This window comes from Sorex fumeus, unplaced genomic scaffold (assembly GCF_029834395.1).
Source record: "Sorex fumeus unplaced genomic scaffold, SorFum_2.1 ptg000010l, whole genome shotgun sequence".
NCBI lineage: Eukaryota > Metazoa > Chordata > Mammalia > Eulipotyphla > Soricidae > Sorex > Sorex fumeus.
In genome coordinates this window covers 1,137,221-1,156,604 of record NW_026606067.1, presented here as the reverse complement: position 1 = coordinate 1,156,604, position 19,384 = coordinate 1,137,221, and the positions used below count along the sequence as shown (strand labels likewise).

Below are 19,384 nucleotides of genomic sequence, written 5' to 3'. Positions count from 1 at the left end.
TGCCACCAAGTCTGCAGAGCGGAGCTTAAATGTGCATGGGAATTTCCCGGGAGCTCCCGCGGAGGATTCAGAGGGGCTGCGCTCTTCCTCACGGGGGGCCAGAGGGGGCGCGTGTGGGCTCCTTAATTGTGCAAGGGCATTTGTAGTGGTCAGAGGGTGACGGTGGCTAAGAGGGTGAGTTCAGGCTTTCGAGATCCAATTTGGCCCCGAGTTGGACCCCCTCCCCTGGCCTGGGGCTCTCTCCCGGGCCATGCACAGCCCACACGGGGTTCTGGTCTAGGGCCAGCCTGTCGTCTCACACCAGGAGTGCTGCTCTGCCATCCTGCACGGCAGGAAACTGTGACAATGATCAGAGCCATGCTCCGGGGGGCAGGAGGGGGGGACAGATTTACAGGTGACACCCTCATGCCCAGAGCCAAGCAGAGAAGCCCGTCCATGCGGCTCCAAACATGCACCTGCCTGGGAAATACAAGTGCAGGCAGGCCAGCCAGAGGCCCACCACCGACGGTCTGGCACCGGGGGTGGCAGGGGCATCTGAGGCCTGCTGGTACTCCTGAGCCTTGGTGGTAGTACCCCTCAGTCCGGGTGGTGAGACCCCTGAGCCCAGGTGGTGGTACCCCTCAACCTGGTGATCTCCCTGAGCCTGAGTGGTGGTACCCCTGAGCCTGGTGAATCCCCTGAGCCCGGTGGTCTGCCCCTGAGCCCCGGGAAGCAGTGCCCTCTGAGCCCAGCTCTCCCTCCATGACACCTTTGGGGCTGCATGAGGACAGTCACCCCCGAGGCTCAGTTCCTCTGGGCGGCTCGGAGCGTCTGCGGCTCTGCGTGCCGTCGGTGTGGCGGGTGCGGAGCTGCAGTGCCGCCTCCCTTGCCAGCGCGGTGCCTGTGCCAGGGCGCTTGGCCGTTCCCAGGGCCCGTGGCATCAGCGTGGAGGATCTCCGCTTTGAAATCCCCTCTGCCCCTCCCTCTGCCAGCCCCGGATTCCTCTTCCTGCCCCTCTCCTTGGTACCAGCCTCACCCCTTTTCCTTTTGTGAGAGCGCCTGGCGGGAAGGGGGCACCACAGCTGGGCCCTGTGTTGTCTGAGGGCCGGACGTGGGGGTGGTGGGGGTGCAGCCCCCTCCTCCCCAGGGAGAACAATGAGGCCGCTAGTCAGGGTGGAGGGCGGGGGGGGGGGGTGCGTGGAGCCACATCAGAGCCGATGGGCCGCGGCCCCTGGAGGGACAACTGAGTGATGGGCCTGAGTCACCGGCCGAGCACCTGTGCAGACACGTCCAGAAATGTGCAGGGTAAATATTTAGAGGTAATCGTTTTCTGGGGCACTCACGCGCCTTGCCTGGCTGAGGACGAGCCAGGCCTGGGACTTGGGGAGGGGCCCAGCAGATAGAGGTTTTGCAGCTGGCCCAGCTGGAAGGCCCCAAAGAGACAGAGAGAGAGAGAGACAGACAGACAGACAGACACACACACACATACACACAGACAGACACACACACAGAGACAGACACACAGAGAGACAGACAGAGACAGAGAAAGCGAAAGTGAGAAAGACAGAGAGATAGAGACAGAAAGAGAGAGACAGAGACAGAGACAGAGACAGAGAGACAAAGACAGAGATAGAGACAGAGACAGAGAGATAGGGAGACATAGAAAGAGAGAGGCATACACACACAGAGATAGACAGGCAGAGAGACAGAGAGAGACAGACAGAGAAAGTGATAGTGAGAGAGACAGAGAGAGACAGAGACAGAGAAAGTGATAGTGAGAGAGACAGAGAGAGACAGAGACAGAGAGACAGAGGCAGAGAGACAGAGAAGAGAGACAGAGACAGATTGAGAGATAGAGACAGAGAGACAGGGAGACAGAGATATAGAGAGACAGAGACACAGAGAGACAGAGAGAGGCACAGAAAGAGACAGACAGAGAGACAGACAGAGAGCAGCGCCTCAGGGGCCCTGGCTCTGCCGGGTGTGGAGGCGTCTGGCCCAGCTGGGCCTTGTACGGCCCCTTCTAGAGGCCAGGCACTCTCGGCCTCTCTGTTTCTCGGTGGGAGTGAGGAGGCTCAGAGGCCGCTGGGCTCCTTGGCAGTCCCACACAGAACGCCTTCCTTCCCGGGGACGTGGCGTCCCGAGCCCGCTTTATCAGAGATGTGAGCGCGTGAGACTAAACAGTCTTTTTATAGACTGGACCGGGCTCCCTCACTGCCCCTGCCGTGGCATCTGAGGCTCTCAAGCACACATTGATTTTTTTGTGGGTTTTTTTTTTTTTTGTGCGTGTATGTGTATATGTGTGTGTGGAGGGGGGGCGGGGGCAGAGCCTGGCAAGCTAGCCGTGGCGTATTCAATATGCCAAAAACAGTAATAATAACGGGTCTCATTCCCCTGACCCTGAAAGAGCCTCTAATACATTGGGAAAGACGAGTAAGAAGGAGAGGCTGCTAAAATCTCAGGGTTGGGACGAATGGAGATGTTACTGGCACCCGCTCGAGTAAATCGAAGAACACTGGGATGACAATGATAGAGTAATACTCTGTGTGTGTGTGGGGGGGATGGGGGTGGAGTCACTGGGATTTAGGGGTGAAAGTGCATTTCTAGTCAAGGGGGGCTGCAGGAAGGCCGGAGGCTGGTGCCCATCCTGGCAGAGGTCTACACATGGGGACCAGCACACAGGCAGCTACACACCCGCTGCCTTCTTGGGCACCAGCCCCGGGGCAGTGCTGATGTGGGCAGCCCTCCTGGGTAGGACAATCTCCTGCTGGTCACCCAGGCACTGGGGGAGGAAGAAAGCAAAAGCGTATTGTGTGGGACCCATTCGGTGCTGTGTAGCCACTGGGTCGGTTCGTCCTTGCCGGAACTTAAGCAGTGTCTGGCTTCTCCTCCGGGCAGTGAGGAAGACAGAGGGTCCGAGTGGTTCTAAGCCCGCTGCGGAGGAGAGAGCTGACCTCGGCAGGCCCCGTGCTCTTCCCTCTGGCCTCTTGACTATTAGGGAGCTGACCTTGACCCTCATGGGGGTGGGCGTGAGAATCCAGGGGATCCCTAGTGAAGTCTCCAGGGACCCCGGCTAGCAGTGGACTAGCTGGTGCCCACGCCCTGGGGATCCCTCAGGGCCTCTCGATGGTGGGGAGGTGGGAGGGATTCCCGGCCGGGAGGCCTGTCCACTGCTTCCACGAGGAGAGGGGGGGCCACAGAGGGAGGGCAGGTGGGCAGCGCAGGCAGCTGGCCCTGCTGTGGTGGTTTAGTGACAAGCAGAGGAAGGCTTCCCATCCCCCCTTCTGAAATTTTCCAGTCTGAAATGCTGGATTTTCCCTCCTGGTCCCCCTTTCCCTGATCACAGCCCTTCCCGGGGCTTTCGAGGGGAGGGAAGGGGAAGGGGACCGTGTCGCTGGGATGTGGGGGGCCCATTCCCCCTCTTCACCTGCCCAGGCTGGTGTATGGGCTTTGGCGGACCTCCCGTGGGGCGCTTCAGGGCTCCCCATGCAGTGCCCGCAGCCGGACAGTGCAGGAGGGGGCCGGACACTCAGCCGCTTCCTCTTCTCTCCTCCGCAGAGACCTGAGCATGAACAACCTCACGGAGCTGAGCCCGGGGCTGTTCTCTCACCTGCGTTTCCTGGAGGAGCTGTGAGTCGGGGCCAGGGTGGTGGTCGCCGCCCAGCGACCACGGCTGCCGGGTTCGGGCCTCTTTGCAAGGCGGGGAGCTCAGCCAAGGGACAAGGGAGCCCACAGCCCGTGCGAGCAGGACAGTCCGCTGAGACCCAGCCCAGAGTGTGGTCTGGGGGCTCGCCAGTCTGGCCGGCCCCCCGCCCCCACACTAACTCCACCGTGGAGTGTCTGGCATCACAGTACCTGGGCGACTCCCGGCTGACCTGTCCTTGCTCCTGGGTCCTCCTCAGCCTCTCCCAGTCCACAACCTCTCTCCTGCCCCTGTCCATGTGCCCGCTGACCCCTCATGCCGGGATGTGCCAACTTCCTTCTCCAGAGACTCTCTGGTTTCAGAACCCTCGGTGGCTCCTCATAGTCCTCAGCACTGCAAAGCCGCCCTGCCCTGGCCCGAGCTGGCCAGTAGGGTCCATGGTGCATCAGCCAGCCAGGCCTGTCCCCACCTGACGGGGTGTGCTCTGTTCTTTAGGGACAAGCCTGTCACGGGCCAAGCAGCTCCTTTTTGCATAAACCCTGCCCAGTTCCTCTCTGCGTCCCGCCCCCTGCCCCCACACGGCCAGCCTGCCCCCCGCTGGGTGCTGCTCCAGAATGAACCATGTCCTGGGGAAAAGTGCCAGCCTGTGTGCTGGGCACATCCCTCCCTCCCGGCCTGCTGAGTCTCCATCTCTGGGGCTCCCTCAAGCCTGGCTTACGCTGTGCACACCCAGAATCCTTTACAGCCCCTCTCGCCCCTGCTCCTGTCTTGACCCTGAGCACTGCTTCCCGAGTACGTAGGTCGCCCACCCTATCTAGGGTGGGGTTTTCCCGGAGAGTCCTTGGTGGCCTTGTCCGAGCCCAGAGCAAGCTCAGGGGGAGATGGCAGAGTGGGCAGCGCTGAGCTGGACCCTGGGCATCTGTGGGAGGAGTGCCCAAGCGGGCAGCAGCCCAGGGAGATCTATCTTTAGCCACTTTTCGAAGGTGGTGGGGACCTCGTCCAGTGTGGGAACGAAGAGCAAAACCAAAGGCCGGGAGCTGGGGACACAGACTTGGCATTGCAGAGTTGGGGATCAAACCCGGGTCAGCGGCATGCAAGGCAAAGCAGTGCTTCACCCGCAGTACTGGTGGGTGAAGTGTGGGTATGTGACTCACCCACACTGCTTTTTATTAAAAACACAACAAATATCTAAGAGGTTCTAATTAGACCAGGATACGGCTCATACTTTGTAGGTGAGGTTCTGAGTTTGATCCCTGACAGAGAGAGAACAGGGAGGAGAGGGAGGGGGAGAGAGAGAGAGAGAGAGAGAGAGAGAGAGAGAGAGAGAGAGAGAGAGAGGAAAGAGAAGGGGAGAGAGAGGGAAGCAGAGAGAGAGGGAGGAAGAGAGAGAGGGAGGGACAGAGGGAGGGAGGGAGAGGGTGATGGTGGGAAACAGTGTGGAGGAGAGGGAGGAGAGAGGGAAGGGTGAAGGGGAAGGGGAGGGCAGAGCACAGAGAGCGAGTCTTCAGCGCCATCAACCCTGTTTTAAGAGCTCAGAGGTGCATTAGCACAGACGCACCTCTGTGTGGGACCGAGGGCAGAGCGCTGTGGGGCAGGGACGCAGCAAGGCGGCCTCTTCCTCGACATTTAGAGCATTGCGAGCCCCCTGCGGGGCACCTCAGGAGACAGACCACTGCTCTCATCCAGCACCCCCTTCTCCTCGCTCCCGGCCCCTGTGTTAGGGGGTCTCAGGGGCATGGAGGGCGGTGCAGAGAGGAGCAGAAGTGAGCCCCACCGGGTGTGAACTCTGAGTCCTGGCCTCCAGGGAGAGGTCGGACCTTGAGAGCCTCAGTTTCCCCTTTGGGGACTTGAGGGTGAGAGCAGGCACCCGACAGGACCGTCCTGAGAGTCCAGTGGGACGGGGTGAGTGGTCCCAAGGGGGACTCCCTAGAGGGGCGCTGCCTGCCTCACGGTCCCTGCTCTGCCTTGCAGGCGGCTCTCTGGAAACCATCTCTCCCACATCCCGGGACAGGCCTTCTCTGGACTCTACAGCCTGAAGATCCTGTGAGTACCAGCACCCGGGGGACCCGGCAGCCCCTGCCCTCAGAGTGGTGGCAAAGTGAGGCTTCGTTCTCGGAGTCTTGCTTTGTCAGCTCCTGGCTGGTCCTTTCCTTCTTGTTTTGTCTATGTGTGCTTTTGGGGGCCACTCCTGGGTGTGCTCCAGGGCTACTCCCCGCTCAGTGCTCAGGGGACCATGCAGTGCCAGGCCCCTGGCCTCCTGCTGTGGCATCTCTCCAGACCACTCATTTCCTCCTCCTTCTCTTTTCATTGTAATTGAAAGTGCTGTTTCCATGTCTCGGCTTTCACCTTGTCCTGCGCAAACCTTGCGATTTGCAAACCCACGAGTCCCATGGCGCCCTGCAGGTGTCTGAGGTGGACATGGGCCTTGGAGCGAATTCAGTTTGCACCCGCTGCCCTCCCTGAGACCCGAGGGCCCGAGAAACAGTGTTGCCGGAGAAGGGACCTGGGGTGCCAGGGCACCTTCCTTCCTCTCTTCCATTTTTTCTTTCTCTCTCTTTTGCCCTTCCTTCCTTCCTTCCTTCCTTCCTTCCTTCCTTCCTTCCTTCCTTCCTCCCTCCCTCCCTCCCTCCCTCCCCCTCTCCCTCCCTCCCTCCTTCTCTCTCTTCTTTTTTTCTTTTTCTTTATGGTTGTTTGGGTCACACCCAGCAATGCACAGGGTTTACTCCTGGCTCTGCACTCAGGAATTACCCAGGGGACCATATGGGATGCTGGGAATCGAACCTGGGTCGGCCTTGTGCAAGGCAAATGCCCTACCTGCTGGGCTATTGCTCCAGCCCCCTCCTTCTCTCCTTTCTTTCCTTCTTTCTTTCTTTCTTTCTTTCTTTCTTCCTTCTTTCTTTCTTTCTCTCTTTCTTTCTTGGAATTTGACCCTTGGAACTCCAAGCTCTTGGAACTTGACCCTGGAAAGATCCATGAGCGCTAGAACCAGAGATTAAACCTATAGGTCATTCGTACAGTTGAGTAGGTTGTTCATTGCACAAGAACATCCGGCTAAGAAGGGGCTGAGATTTTAACCTGTGCCTGTCTGGGGGCTGCATCAGAGCCCTCTATGGTTGGTTCAGCCTTGGCTGTGGTGAGTTTTTTTCCACCTTCCCGCTGCTCACCTGACAGTGCTCTCTCCAGGCCTGAGCACTTTCTCACCTTCCCACGAGCCTGATACCCATTGTCCACGCCAGACTCTGCCTTGGACGTTGTCTGTCCCGTCCATTCTTCTTCCTTCCTGCCCTGCCCTCTCTCTGCCGCTCTGTGCCCGGTTCATCATTCTCCTTCTTCTGGCCACTTCTCGCAGTCTGCGTTTCTTCAGGAACCAGCTGCCGGGGGGCCGGGGGTGGGGGGTGCACTGCACTGGGCTGGCAGACACAGCCCAGGGCCGGCCGCCTGCTCGGTGGCATGTCTGTGCCCGGGGCAGGCTGAGACGTGTCGCGGATTAGAGTCGGCTCTGTTTGCTGGGCCCTCGGAAGACGGAGCCTCACGTCCCATTCCTAAGACTCGGCTTAGACACGAGCCTCCTCTTTCTTCTCCGCCTGCATTAGGCAATAAATCAAAGCCCTGGGAAACCGCAGGCCCCCCACCCCCTCTCTCCACACGGCGCCCTGGGCTCAGCCCTTGGCTCGGGGACCTGGGTGGCGGAAGAGGCTGCTGCGGGGAGGAGGGGGACGGCGAGACAGTCAGCCGTCCACTCCTCACTCAGCCATGGACCCTGCCTTCCTTGCCCCGGCTTTAGGGGTCCCTCCAAGCCTTCACGTCTGTCTTTCTCGGGGGTTTCCTCGATTCAAGGACCATCTGTGTGGTCTGCGTAGGGGTGATGAGCCCCTACTTCGGGATGTCAGAGGCGGGGCTCCAGGCATCCCCCCCGCCCCCCGTGAGACTCCCCAGTGAGGGACTTCCTGTGCTTCCCCCCCCCCCCCCCCCCCCCCGCATGTTGCCAGACCTGCTCAAAAGATGGGGCAGGTGGGCGGCCTGGGCATCGGGTCTCTGGCACCAGAGACACCCCAGCTTCCTGTGTTTGCCCTGACTGAGTGGAAACTTCCGGTCTCCGAGGTCGTGCTGAGGAAAGGCAGAGCAAGGGCCTCCCCTGCTGACTGTGTCCTCATGGCCCTGGCGGAACCCCTTCTCTGATCTGCCTCCAGTTCCGTGCTGAACCTGGGGGTGTGACTCTTGGGGTCCTCTCCTCTGGGGCCCTCAGGCTCTGTCCAGGCTGAGGCCAAGAAGCCAGACCAGCAGGAATCTTGGCCCTGCCCCTGTCCTAAGGTCCCAGGGCCTGGTCTGCCGTGGAGCTCTGTGAGGGTCAGGTGGAACCCCAGACTTGCTGCCCTCTGAGCCCCTTGTCGGTGAGCAGGTGTGGTCCTAGCAGGAGGCACAGTTCCTGCTGCCCTCAGTCTGTGAGCAGTGCTCGGGCCTCTGAGGGGGCCTGTCTGAGTGGCCAGTGTCCTCACACCCTGACCACAGCCTGAGGAGAGAGCCAGTGGAGGAGCTGGGGAGCCCCCTTTGTCTCACACAGAGGCGGGGCATTGGCTAGTGGCTGTGGCCCTGGGTCTTACCGTGTGTGGAAGTTTGTGTCAGTGTTTCGTGAGTGTGTGAATGACAGAATGTGAGTGAGTGTGTGTGAGTGAATGTGCACATGCCTGTGTAAATGTGACCCACAGTGTAAGTGAATGTGTATGAATGTGTAAGTCCGTGCGTGTGAATGAACAGGTATGTGAATGTGTGAGTGTGAACGAGTGTGTACGTATCAACATGTATGTGAGTGTGTGGATGTGTAAGTATGAGTGTGGATGAGTAGATGAGTGTGTGTATAAATAAGGCGAATAAGTGTGTCAGTGTGTGTGTTAGTGTGTATGTCAGTATACATGCGAGGGTGTGACTTCTGAGTCTGAATAAGTGTGAATAAGTCTGTGAATGTATGTGAGTGTGAATAAGTGCAAATGAGTGTGTGTGTCAGTGTGTCAGTGAGTATAAATGGTGTGTGAATGTATCAGCATGTGACTGTGTGTTAATAAGTGTGAATGAGTGTGTGAGTATGTGTGAATGTCAGTGCGTGTGAGTGTGTGAGTGTGAGAGTGAATGTGTGTGTGTCTGGATGTGGCAGGCCTTCGTGGCTCTATCTTGTCTCTGCCTCCTCCTTCACAGGTTTCTCCACAGCTGCCTTCCCAGAGAGCTGAGTCAGCTCTGGGGACCCTGGACCAAGTTGGTCTGGACCAATCTAGAAAGGCCCCTGTGGGACCCCTCGGCCCCTCGTCAGAGCTAGATCTGGGAAGCGGGGCCTGAACTGTCAGGTCGGGTGAGAGATTTTCCCAACACCCTGTCCTGACTGAGCTTGGAACCCGCGGGTGTCAGACTGGGGAGTCTCGTCCTGTGGGCTCGGTCAAGTTGAGCCAGACAGAAGCAGCTACTTTCCCAGGTGTCTCATCAGAGTCTTTTCTGGAGGCCGCTGTGGAGGGGGTAGTGGCCGGGGGGCTGCCTGGGGACGGCTCCTGGGTTGGTGCCCCTCTCAGCCTCTAAGCAGCCGCTGAACGGTGAGGCTAAAATCGGGTTGTTCACTGTCTCTGGTCATGCTCAGCCCGGGCTTGGGGCTCCATGCTGCTGATGAAATGGACTAAAGGCAGAGGAAGAGGGAGACTTGTGAGCTCCTGGGGCGCCAGGAGCCTCTCCGCCTGCTCTGTGGAGTGAGGCTGCCTGGGGCTCCAGGAGCCCGGAGACCCTCAGAGCTATCCCCCCCGGAAGAGGCTCTGACTAAGGCCAGAGCAGGGCCCAACCAAATTCTCAATTAGGCATCACTAAGTTCCTGGTCCTTCAAACCCCCAGTTTTCCTTTTTATGGGGCTTGGTTTTCTCACCTTTAAAATGGCCATTCGATGGGGCTGGAGCCTGTGTATAGTAGGTAGGATAGTTGGTAGGGCAGGTGCCTTGCATGTGTTTAGCCTTATTCAATCCCCAGCATCCCATATGGTAATGCTGCCAAGAGCAATCCCTGAGCACAGAGTTAGGAGTAAGCCCTTAGCACCACCGAGTATTGCCCCCAAACAAATAAAACAACAACAACAACAACAAAGTAAATAAAAGGAGGCCATTGAAATAAATTACCCAATATTTTTAGCAATAGGAACTTTAGAAGAAGAACAGCTGTGTGCTGGAGTCTTGGAGTCCAACATGGAGAAAGGGGCACATCTTTGGTTAAAGTGGAGGCGTCCCCAGGGACTCAGAGGCCTCACCCTAGGACTGAACAATGGGCCTCTGCAAACCACTGTGGGGTCATGCTCTGGAAAATTCTGGTTCTTGTGTTGAGGCTCCTGCCCCTCGTGACTCCTGCCCTGGGGGCTTAAGGGTGCTGGGACAAGGGATAAGCGGCCATGGAGAGGGGCCGGGCCAAATCCCACACGCCAGCCTGCAGCATGGTGTGTTGTTCTGTAACAGACAGACCTTCCCGATGACCACAGTGGCATGGGATGGGTGATCTGGGGGGCCCTGGGGGCTCTGGACACTGGGAGGCATGTAACAGCATGTGTTAGAAGTGAAGCGCCGTGTGGAGACCTCAACTGGGTCCTTCTAGACCCGGGTAGAGAGAGAAAGGATGGAACCCGAGTAGTGAGGGGTGCAGATGCATGGAAATGCTCAGGAAGTGGGGGTGCTGCTTTGGGGTGACTTGGTAAAGCCTCTGCTGTACCAAGGGGAGGGGGCGCCTGTGTGAGCAGCTCGTGTGTCTGCTGTGTGACTCCTCGTTGCTTCTTGATGCCTCTGGGTGAGGTCAGGCAGCCCCGAGTAACCAAGAACACAGGCCCCCTCTAGACAGAAGAGGGCAGGGTGGCTCTTGGCCAGACCCTGAGTTTCAAGGTGAGGCTTTGTCGGGGGAAGAGGCCTCGGAGTAAGCTGTGGACAGCGAGACCCCAGAAGAAATGACGGTCTCAGCTGAGCTGTCTGTCGCCTGGTTTGCTCTAGTGTGATACCACAGGAAGCTCTAATTTTCTGATCCGCTCAGATATCCCTGCAGCCTCCATGTCATTCCTGCCATCGGTAGAGGGAGCCACAGCTGGAGTGGAAGCCACTGCCACTTCTCTCACCATCCCTGCTGTCACCTGTCTTCACTGTTGCCCCTGTCACGTGCTGTCTCACCATCATCTGCTGTCACCTGCCATCACCCACTGTCACCTATTTTGGCTTCACTGTCACTTTCTGTCATCTGCTGTCATCCACTATCCCTGCTGTCACCTGCTATAACCCACTCTGTCTGTTGCCTGTCACTACCTGCTGTCAACCACTGTCACTGTGGTAGCCCGTCACCACCGCTGTCACCCACTGTCACCATCTGTTTTCTTGTCATCAATGTAACCTGCTAGAATGAGGGGAGCTTAGGAGACAGGCCCGGGGCTGCAGGGTCCCGGTTTGGTCCCACCTTGGAGGCAGATCTCTGCATTGGAAGGGTCTCGGGAGTGTGGGGGGCCCGTGGGGCCTGACTCCCCACATCCAGTGTGCCCACCAGGGCACCCACAGCCTGGCCTTTCCCCAGACCGTATCCCCATCCAGGGCAGGGGAGTGAGTGGGTTTGTCAGGGATTCTCTTCTGTCCCTAAAGGTGTGTCAGAGGCCAGCAGGGCCCCGGAATGGTGCCCACACCCCAACCCCTCTCCTCTGCATTTTCCCATGTGGAGCCCGTACGGGGCCTGAGCTGGGTGGTGGAGCTTTCTGGGAGAAGTGGGAGCTTGTGTCTGGAACGTTCCAGGGCCCAGAGCTGGCCCTTGAGCTCTTTGCCTGAGGAAAGAACCTCTTTCCTGCTGCCTTCTCGGGGCTGTGCAGGTCCAGAAGCTTCCAGGAACAGACTGCCTGCCCCCCCCCCCCGCCCCCAGGTGCTCCGAGGCTCCCTCAGCACCAGGCAGCAGCCCCCGCGCCTCAGGGGACGCCACTTTGGGAGGTTGCTCTGCCTCCTCTTGACCTCCATGGTACCTGGTCTGCAGCGCCACGGGTTTGTTCTCCCTCTCGGTGCTTTGGCCTCACCTCCAAGTGCAGGACTCAGGTGGCCCTGAGAAGCCTCCACCTCGGGGAAACCGAGGCCAGGGTTGGAGATGGGGGACACAAACCTACTGGCCCCCACATTCCTCCTGGGTCGGCTGTGACGGGTTGGCGGCGTGTGGACTCTGGTGCTCACCCTTTCCAGGCTGTGCTCCCTGGGGCCTCCCCATGGCTCTTTGCAGGCCCCCTCCTCCCAGCAGCCTCCCTGGGTTTTCCCCACCCAGACGCCTTGTCTGAATCTAGGGGCTTCCCCTGGGGCTTAGATGCTGGCCTGGAGAGTGTGGGGTGTGGCGTGGGTGGAGGGGGCACTCTGGGTGGGGGGGGGGGAGCCCCGGGTTCTGAAAACCTTTTCCTCCCCTTGCAGGATGCTGCAGAACAACCAGCTGAGAGGCATCCCCGCCGAGGCGCTGGGGGACCTTCCCAACCTGCAGTCTCTGTAAGTTCTGGGGGGCCGGCCCAGGTCACTTCCCAGCACCTCTCCTCTCTGCGGGGGCCCCTTTCCGACTCCCACTCCCAGACAGCGCCACTGCTCTGGCTCAGGGCCTCTGGGGTGCTGGTTCTCTGTGTTTGTGTTTGTGTACACGCCCGTGTGCATCTCAGGGACTGGGGCTGTGGGAACGGGACCTCCCTCAGAGGGGTTGGCGCCCCGCCATCGAGCCACCCCAAAGACACAGCAGGAAGGGGCTGTCTCCTCCACCTAGCCTGCTCAGCCCCCGGGGCTTGTGGGGTGTGGGGCCCACACACCCATTTCCCTAACTTGGGGCTGGGACCGCCCTTGGGCCTCACAGCAGGGCTCCCCCCCAGCCCCCCATGACATCTGGCGGGGAATGGTGCAGTTCCCGTCCCGCCCAGTAGGGGCAGAGGCGGGAGCAGGCGTTGCTGTGGATGAAGGTGCTGGAATGATGTGGTGTGGATGAAGGTGCTGCCAGCCTGCAGAGGCTCTGACGCCCAGACTCAGCACCCGGGATGTGGGGGGCCTAATACTTGCGGGAATTTCACCAATTGAACCGTCAGGTGCCTTTGCAGCGGATGGGATTGCAAATAGGTAACTGGGAGAAAGCAGAGTTGGGAGACAGGCCTGGTTCTCTCAGCAGTGCAGGGACTGTGTGTCCAAAGACCTGGAGAGTCTTGGCCTGGGGGTCCAGCGTGGTCCCCTCTGGACCCAGGATGCATAAGTTGGACTCTCTAAACAGACGCTGCTGAGGTTGGAGTTGAAAGTGGGCGAAGGAAAGTGGCCTGTATCCATTCAGGTCTTTTCCACCCTGAGCAGAGGGCCGGGATGTGGGGGCCTGGCCCACACTCTCCCCTGCTTCTGTGTCTGATCCCGTGTCCTCAGTTCCCTTCCTTCACCTGGGGCCTCTCCCCCTAGAGACAGCAGCAGAAAGACGCATTTGCCCCTCTTTCTCGGGGCTCCCCGAATTATTGTCCAGGCACCAGCCAAGCAGGGGAAGCGCTTCCAGTGAGACATCAAAGAGGAGAAAGAGGACACTTGGACATTTTTTCTTTCCTCTTTTTTTTTTTTAAGGTTACACTTAGTAATTCTCAGGGCTTATTTCTGGCTCTGTGTTCAGGGATCACTTATGGGGGCTCAGGGGACCACATGGGGTGCTAGGGAGTGAACCCAGGTCAGCTGCATACAAGGCCAGCGCCTATCTGCTGTTTTGTCGCTCCAGCCCAGGATACTTACTTTGACTGGACTTCACACTTGATTTTAGGCCTTTTGTTTCATGATGAACCTCAGTCTTAGGGCTTCAGAAGGGCCAGGCCAGACAAGCAGCCTTCCTGCACTCCCTGAGCCAAGACAGCTTCTTTTTTAAAAAAAAATTATATATAATATATTATTATATATAAATATTTATATATTTAAATATATTATATATGTATATATAAATATAGATCCTTAAATAGAATCACCTTGAGCTATACTTACAAAGCTTTCACTTTTGAGTTTAAACTCTACAATGATTGAACACCCATCCCTTCACCTGTGCACATTTTCCACCACCAGTGTCCCCTGTACCCCTCTCAACCCCCATCCCACCCCAGCCCCTGTCGCCAAGACAGCTTCTATGCTGGAGGGCTGACTCTGTCTCCCACCTGGCCATCACTTCCTGTCACCTGTCACCTGGGCCCTGTTCCCACTCCAAAGTCAGATACGGGCTGAGGAGACCTTGCCTCTAGCAATCTCTTAAGGGGGACACTGGTCTGTGAGGCAGAAACTGGGCTTCAGTTTCCTGTTCTTTGTCACATACCTTCTCTGTGCCTTAGTTTCTCCATCTTCAAGTCTGCCTGCCTATCTCCCGGGTGGCCAGAGAGAGAACAGATAGAGTGAACATGATGGGGATTTGAGGAGAGAGGACCTGAGTCTGGAAGAGGGGCTGAGAGTGTCATGAGTGTCCGGTTCACTGGCCACTAGTTGGCTTATCTGATGCTTACATTGAGGCTTTTCCAGGGGACAAGACCCAGACAAAGAGGCAGGGACGGACACAGAGCAAAGAATGACATGTGCACAATGTTTGATGAGGTTTACCAAACTTGTTACTAATGTCTTATACATGGGCTTAATGGCTCCAGGGTGAAATACAACAATCTGCACATACTTTCCTGTAAGGAAACTTTATTGAATTATTTTTAGCGGATTATTCATAACAAGCAATACAAAATTAACGGTTTCGGTTCTGCTTTGGGGGGCATGATTTGGGATTTGGGGCAGAAACATTCGTAATATGGTGGTGGGAAGATGCAATGGTGGTGGGATTGGTGTTTGGATATGAAATGTAATGAATTGTTGTGAACAACTTTCTAAAAATAAAATGAAATAAAATAAAAAGAAAGGTGTGTGCAAAGACAGAGCTAGTCAATGGAGAGCTCTGTGTGTGTGTGTGTGTGTGTGTGTGTGTGTGTGCGTGTGTGTGTGAATGTTGCGGGAAGGAGCCAGTGGAGTGAAACCAGGAACGAGTGAGAGAATGCCTAAGCCACAGGCATGAAGCTTGCTCAGGGCTTGGGAATTAGGTTCGACCTGGGGAGCGCTAGAGAATGGTGACAAGGTTTGCACCTTTGAAGTGTGTACTTATGAGGCTTGCTAAGGGGCTGGGTGTTAGGGTCAGGCCTGGGGCTTCCTAGAGGACCGGGGTCAAGTTTGCACAAGTGAAAGGTGACTTAGGTATCAAACTGGGACAGGGAGCCAGTGAAGGGGCAGGAGATCAGCCAAAGGAAGGGCGTGGATTCTCGAGCCCTCGGGAATGGCCTCCAGCCTCCTCCTTCACCCTGGAGGGTCTGCTTTCGTTTCCTTGCCAGCGAGTGGAGGCAGCAGCAGCCTCGAGGACCCTTACCTGGCAGAATGAGGAGAGTCGATAGACACGGTAGGCTTGGCACTCTACCTTTGGCTGGGTGTGGGTGTCTCTACCCAGCGGCAGCCGTGACGTGGTCTGCTGGAGGAAGGGGAGTCAGACTGACAGTCAGGCTTGTCGGGAGAGGCGGGTTCCCAAGAGCCTCGCACCTGGGAAGAGCACAGGGAAGATGGCAGTGAACCTCAGAGGACGTGGAGGGGCCTAAGGGACCGGGAGAGGCTGAGGCCACTTTGGGACGTGTTGAGTTTGGGATGCTTGCAGGTAGGGGTGGCCAAGCTCCTTGGGCAAACTGGAGGCGCTCTCTCTAGTTCTCTCTCCTTCCCTCTCTCTCCTCCTCTCCCTCTCTCTCCTCCCTTGCTTCCTTCCTCTCTCTGTCTTTCCCCCTCCCTCCCTCCTTCCCTCCTTCTTTTCTTCCATCTCTCCCTCCCTCTCTCCTGCCCTCTCTCCCTTCTCCCCTCTCTCTCCCTCTCCTCTCCCTCCCTCCCCTTTCTCTCTTCCCCCCTCTCTCTCCCTTCCTCTTTCTCCCTCTCTCCCTTCCTCTCTCTCCCTCCCTCCCTCCCTCCCTCCCTCCCTCCCTCTCTCTCTCTTTCCCCCTCCCTCTCTCCCTTCATCTTTCTCTCTCTCTCCCTTCCCCTCCCTCCCTCCCTCCCTCCCTCCCTCTCTCCCTTCCTCCCTCCCTCCCTCCTTCTTTCTCTCTTTCTCCCTCCCTCTCTCCCTTCCTCTTTCTCCCTCTCTCCCTTCCTCTTTCTCCCTCCCTCCCTCCCTCTTTCTCCCTCCCTCCCTCCCTCCCTCCCTCCCTCCCTCCCTCCCTCTCCCTTCCTCTTTCTCCCTCTCTCCCTTCCTCTCTCTCTCCCTTCCTCTCTCTCCCTTCCTCTCCCTCCCTCCCTTCGTCCCTCCCCCCTCTCTCCCTCCCTCCCTCACTCCCGCCCTTTCTCTCTCTCCCTCCCTCTCTCCCTTCCTCTCTCTCCCATCTTCTGTCTCCCTCCCTCCCCCTCTCTCTCCCTTTCCCTCCCTCCCTTCCTGTCTCTCTGTATGTTGAGGAGCAGTAACCACCATGCACCCTAACCTGGAGTTCTGGGTGACAGGTGCATATCCGGAGCTTTTGCAAACTGGGTTTCAAAGCAATGCTTCCTGCATCATTCAGATCCTTGAGAGTGACGGTAGAACCAGGCCCCTGGGGAAGGTCCGAAGGAGAGGGTTGGGGCAAGTGACAATCCTGTGAGCGCCTGTGTGGGCTGGTGCGACACGAGATGTTTAGGGACCTCATCTGACTGTGTCCTGCAAGGACCCCCCCTCTTCAGTGGCCTCCATCTCTGCCGCTCCGGGCCGGGAATAGATGCTCAGATGGGCTGGGGGCTCTTCCAAGCTGCGAGGGATGTGGGCGGCAGTTGCAGGGCCGTGTGGCTGGTGGGATGGGCAGTGCTGGGCAGCCTTCTCTGCGCCCACCCGTGGCTCCTTCTGGTCGACAGATCTGAGAGGTGTATCCAGCCCCGGCTCTGCCTGGGGGTCTGGGGCGGCTTACCTGGAGCTGGCCGCCTCACCTCCAAAGGGGGCTTGTGGGGGCTGGAATGACAGCACAGCAGGTAGGGCATTTGCCTTGCATGCAGCTGACTCGGGTTTGATTCCCAGCATCCCATATTGGTCTCCCAAGCACTGCCAGGAGTAATTCCTGTGCATCGCTGGGTATGACTCAAAAAGCAAAAAAAAAAAAAAAAAACCCAAACCCCCCCCAAAAAAACCCCCAAAAAACAAACAAACAAACAACAACAAAGGGGGGTTGTGGCACTCTCTCCTCCCACTCCCGATCCTCAGTGGGCATCCGGCCCCCTGCCCACTCTCCACCCTGCCGGGACCGGACAGCGGTGACCGAGTCAGGAGTGTGGCCAGGGGTGGGGGTGCCTCCCACAGAGACCTACACAGACCCACTGGCTCACCCCTGAGGTGGATGGCGTGCAGGCCCGGGATCCCCTTGCTCCCTCCCAACCCGTGGGGAGACTGGGTGGCAGTGCCAGCCGCGTCCTGCCAGGCTTGGGCCAGGGCCAGGAGAAACCATGGGAAGCCAGCGGAGCCTGGGGGGAAGTAGAAAGTGGGTGGGGGTGAGGCAGGCCGAGGGGACGGGGCTGGAAAAGCAGAAAAACAGCTTGGGAAAGGCCCCGAGCAGGCTGGGTGGGGCCCGGAAGCTGGGGCTGGCCAGTCCCTGAGAGACTCAGACAGGCCCAGGGGGCAGGAATAAAGGGGGAAAACAGAAAAACAGCCTGATCCTGGGATTCTGGACTCTCAGCAGGGGTGGGGGTGGGGGTCTGGGGGGTGATATTGGGGGAGGGGTATCTCACAGCAAAGTCCAGCCACGTGAAGCTGGTTAGAACTGGGCCGCCAAGGCTTTGGGTCTGAAAGCAGTGCCAGGGTCCAACAGAGACCAAGTCAGCATACGGTGGTGCTCATAGCCCGGTCAGCCCAAGGCAACCAACGCTTGAGGGCCTGCTGCTGAGAAGGACAGGGCGAGTCAGGCCTGGGTGCAGGGAGCCTGCTCCTGTCACTCTGCCTTGTGGCCCAGAGGAGTTCATCAACCTGCACAAAGTCACACAGCAAAGAGGCAGTCAAACTGTCTTTCTGTCTTAGTTCTGATTCCAAAGCACCCTGCCCTAACCTCTGTCCCCGGGTACCTCCTCCAAGCCACAATGCGTTTGGGCCCAGAGACCTGAGTCCCGGCTCTGCCACTCTTGAGCCGTGCAGCCCCGAGCAGATCAGTCACCTGCCTCTGTGAACTGAAGTTTCCTCGTTTCTCTAATGGGATGACCAGGTGACTGGCACCCACGTTCCAGAGTGGAGGCTGTCACACCTGAGCTTTCTAACCAGGGACCTGCTTGTTCCTGAATTGCTTCTCATAATTGGATTTGGCAGTGATTAAATTTTCCTTTTCGCTGATTTATCCTTGATTTACAGTATTAGTGGAATTCCAGGGCGTTGACTCATACCTCTCTAGGTGTGTAACACTTCAACCCCTAGGTAGTTCTGTCCGTACTACCACCCAAAGGACCTCTCCAACTCTCCTTTCCAGTGAATTGTCTGATGGCTGAGGCACTCACTCGCTCGCTTGCTCTGGTGTTGGCTGTATAATGGGGCCTACAAGTCTGGAACCTGTGTAATCTTCTGAGGTCATGAGGTGGAGGTGAAGAGGAAAGGCCTGAACTTTTTCTGGGGAGATGGTTCCAGTCTTCTGCCCGATACCTGATGCTCCAGGAAATAATTCACATCACCCACTATGCATCCGGCTAGCGTCCATCCACCCACCTCAACAGTTGCCCACCCATCCACCCCCCACCCACATCAACCATCCATCCATCCATCCATCCATCCATCCATCCATCCATCATCCATCCTCTACTTCACCCATCCACCCCACCTCAATCACCCATCCCATCTCAACTGCCCATCCATTCATCTATGTATCCATCCATCCATCCACCCCATTTCACTCATCCACCCCCACCTCAACCATCCCCTCACCTCAATCATCTATTCCCCACCTCAACCAAACATCTATTCATCCATCCACCTATTTCAACTATGCATCCATCCTACCCACTCATCCGTCCTTCTAGCCATCCACCCACCCACCTCTGCCTGGGAATATGGTTCCACTTTCCTGTCCAGAGCCCAAGGCTTTAGGAGTGTAGTGTTCCTAGGGAGACCAGGTGTTCCCAATGTGCCCCTTTGGTGGCAGAGCCCTGTTAGTGGCCAGAGCACCTTGGGACTGCCTCCCTCCCTTCTCAGTCTTCACATGGCACATCTTATCCTTTATTCCTGTGTTCTCTTATGGGGGCCCTTATCATTGGATTTGGGCTTTATCCGATACCTCACTGCAAGGTTCTTCGGCATATCCACAAATGCCCTTTTTCCCAAAGAAGGCCCCATAAATCCACTCGTGCTGGGAGCTCAGACTTGTTCCCATTCTACACACTGGGGGTAAGATGGCTAGCAGAGGCGGGAGAGCTGGTCAGCATCCCATAGAAGGATGTCTGTGGGGAGAGACTGAGAGTTGAGTCAGAAAGGCAACAGAGAGGCTCAGGGAGACCAGTGTCCAGCTGTGTCCAGAGAGGGAAGCTGGCAAAGGATGGCTTAGAGTGGCAGGGGAGAGCAAGCAGGGCCTGAGGTCTGGGCAGCTCCCTTCCGAGGCTCTATCCTAGAGACACCCAGTTTGCCAGAGAGAAAGCCCCCCTCCCCCTACTCCAACCCAGGTGCCCCTGAGCTTTACAGGTGACTTAGAGAATATTGTCAGCACCACCCAACCTCCCTGCCAGCTAGTCATGCTGTGGGGCCCAGAGAAGGGCCCCCAGGGACTTGCAAGGC

The 19,384-nt window shown here is 57.6% G+C and overlaps 1 protein-coding gene across 1 annotated transcript in view; it reads left to right on the top strand.

The window, feature by feature from the left end:
• LGR6 (leucine rich repeat containing G protein-coupled receptor 6) overlaps nt 1-19,384 on the top strand; it is a 121,574-nt gene that overhangs the window by 23,576 nt on the left and 78,614 nt on the right. Inside the window, exons 2-4 of the mRNA XM_056110523.1 lie at nt 3,538-3,609; nt 5,594-5,665; nt 12,049-12,120. Of these exons, the coding sequence (XP_055966498.1) occupies nt 3,538-3,609; nt 5,594-5,665; nt 12,049-12,120 (216 nt within the window). The remainder of the gene's footprint in view (nt 1-3,537; nt 3,610-5,593; nt 5,666-12,048; nt 12,121-19,384) is intronic.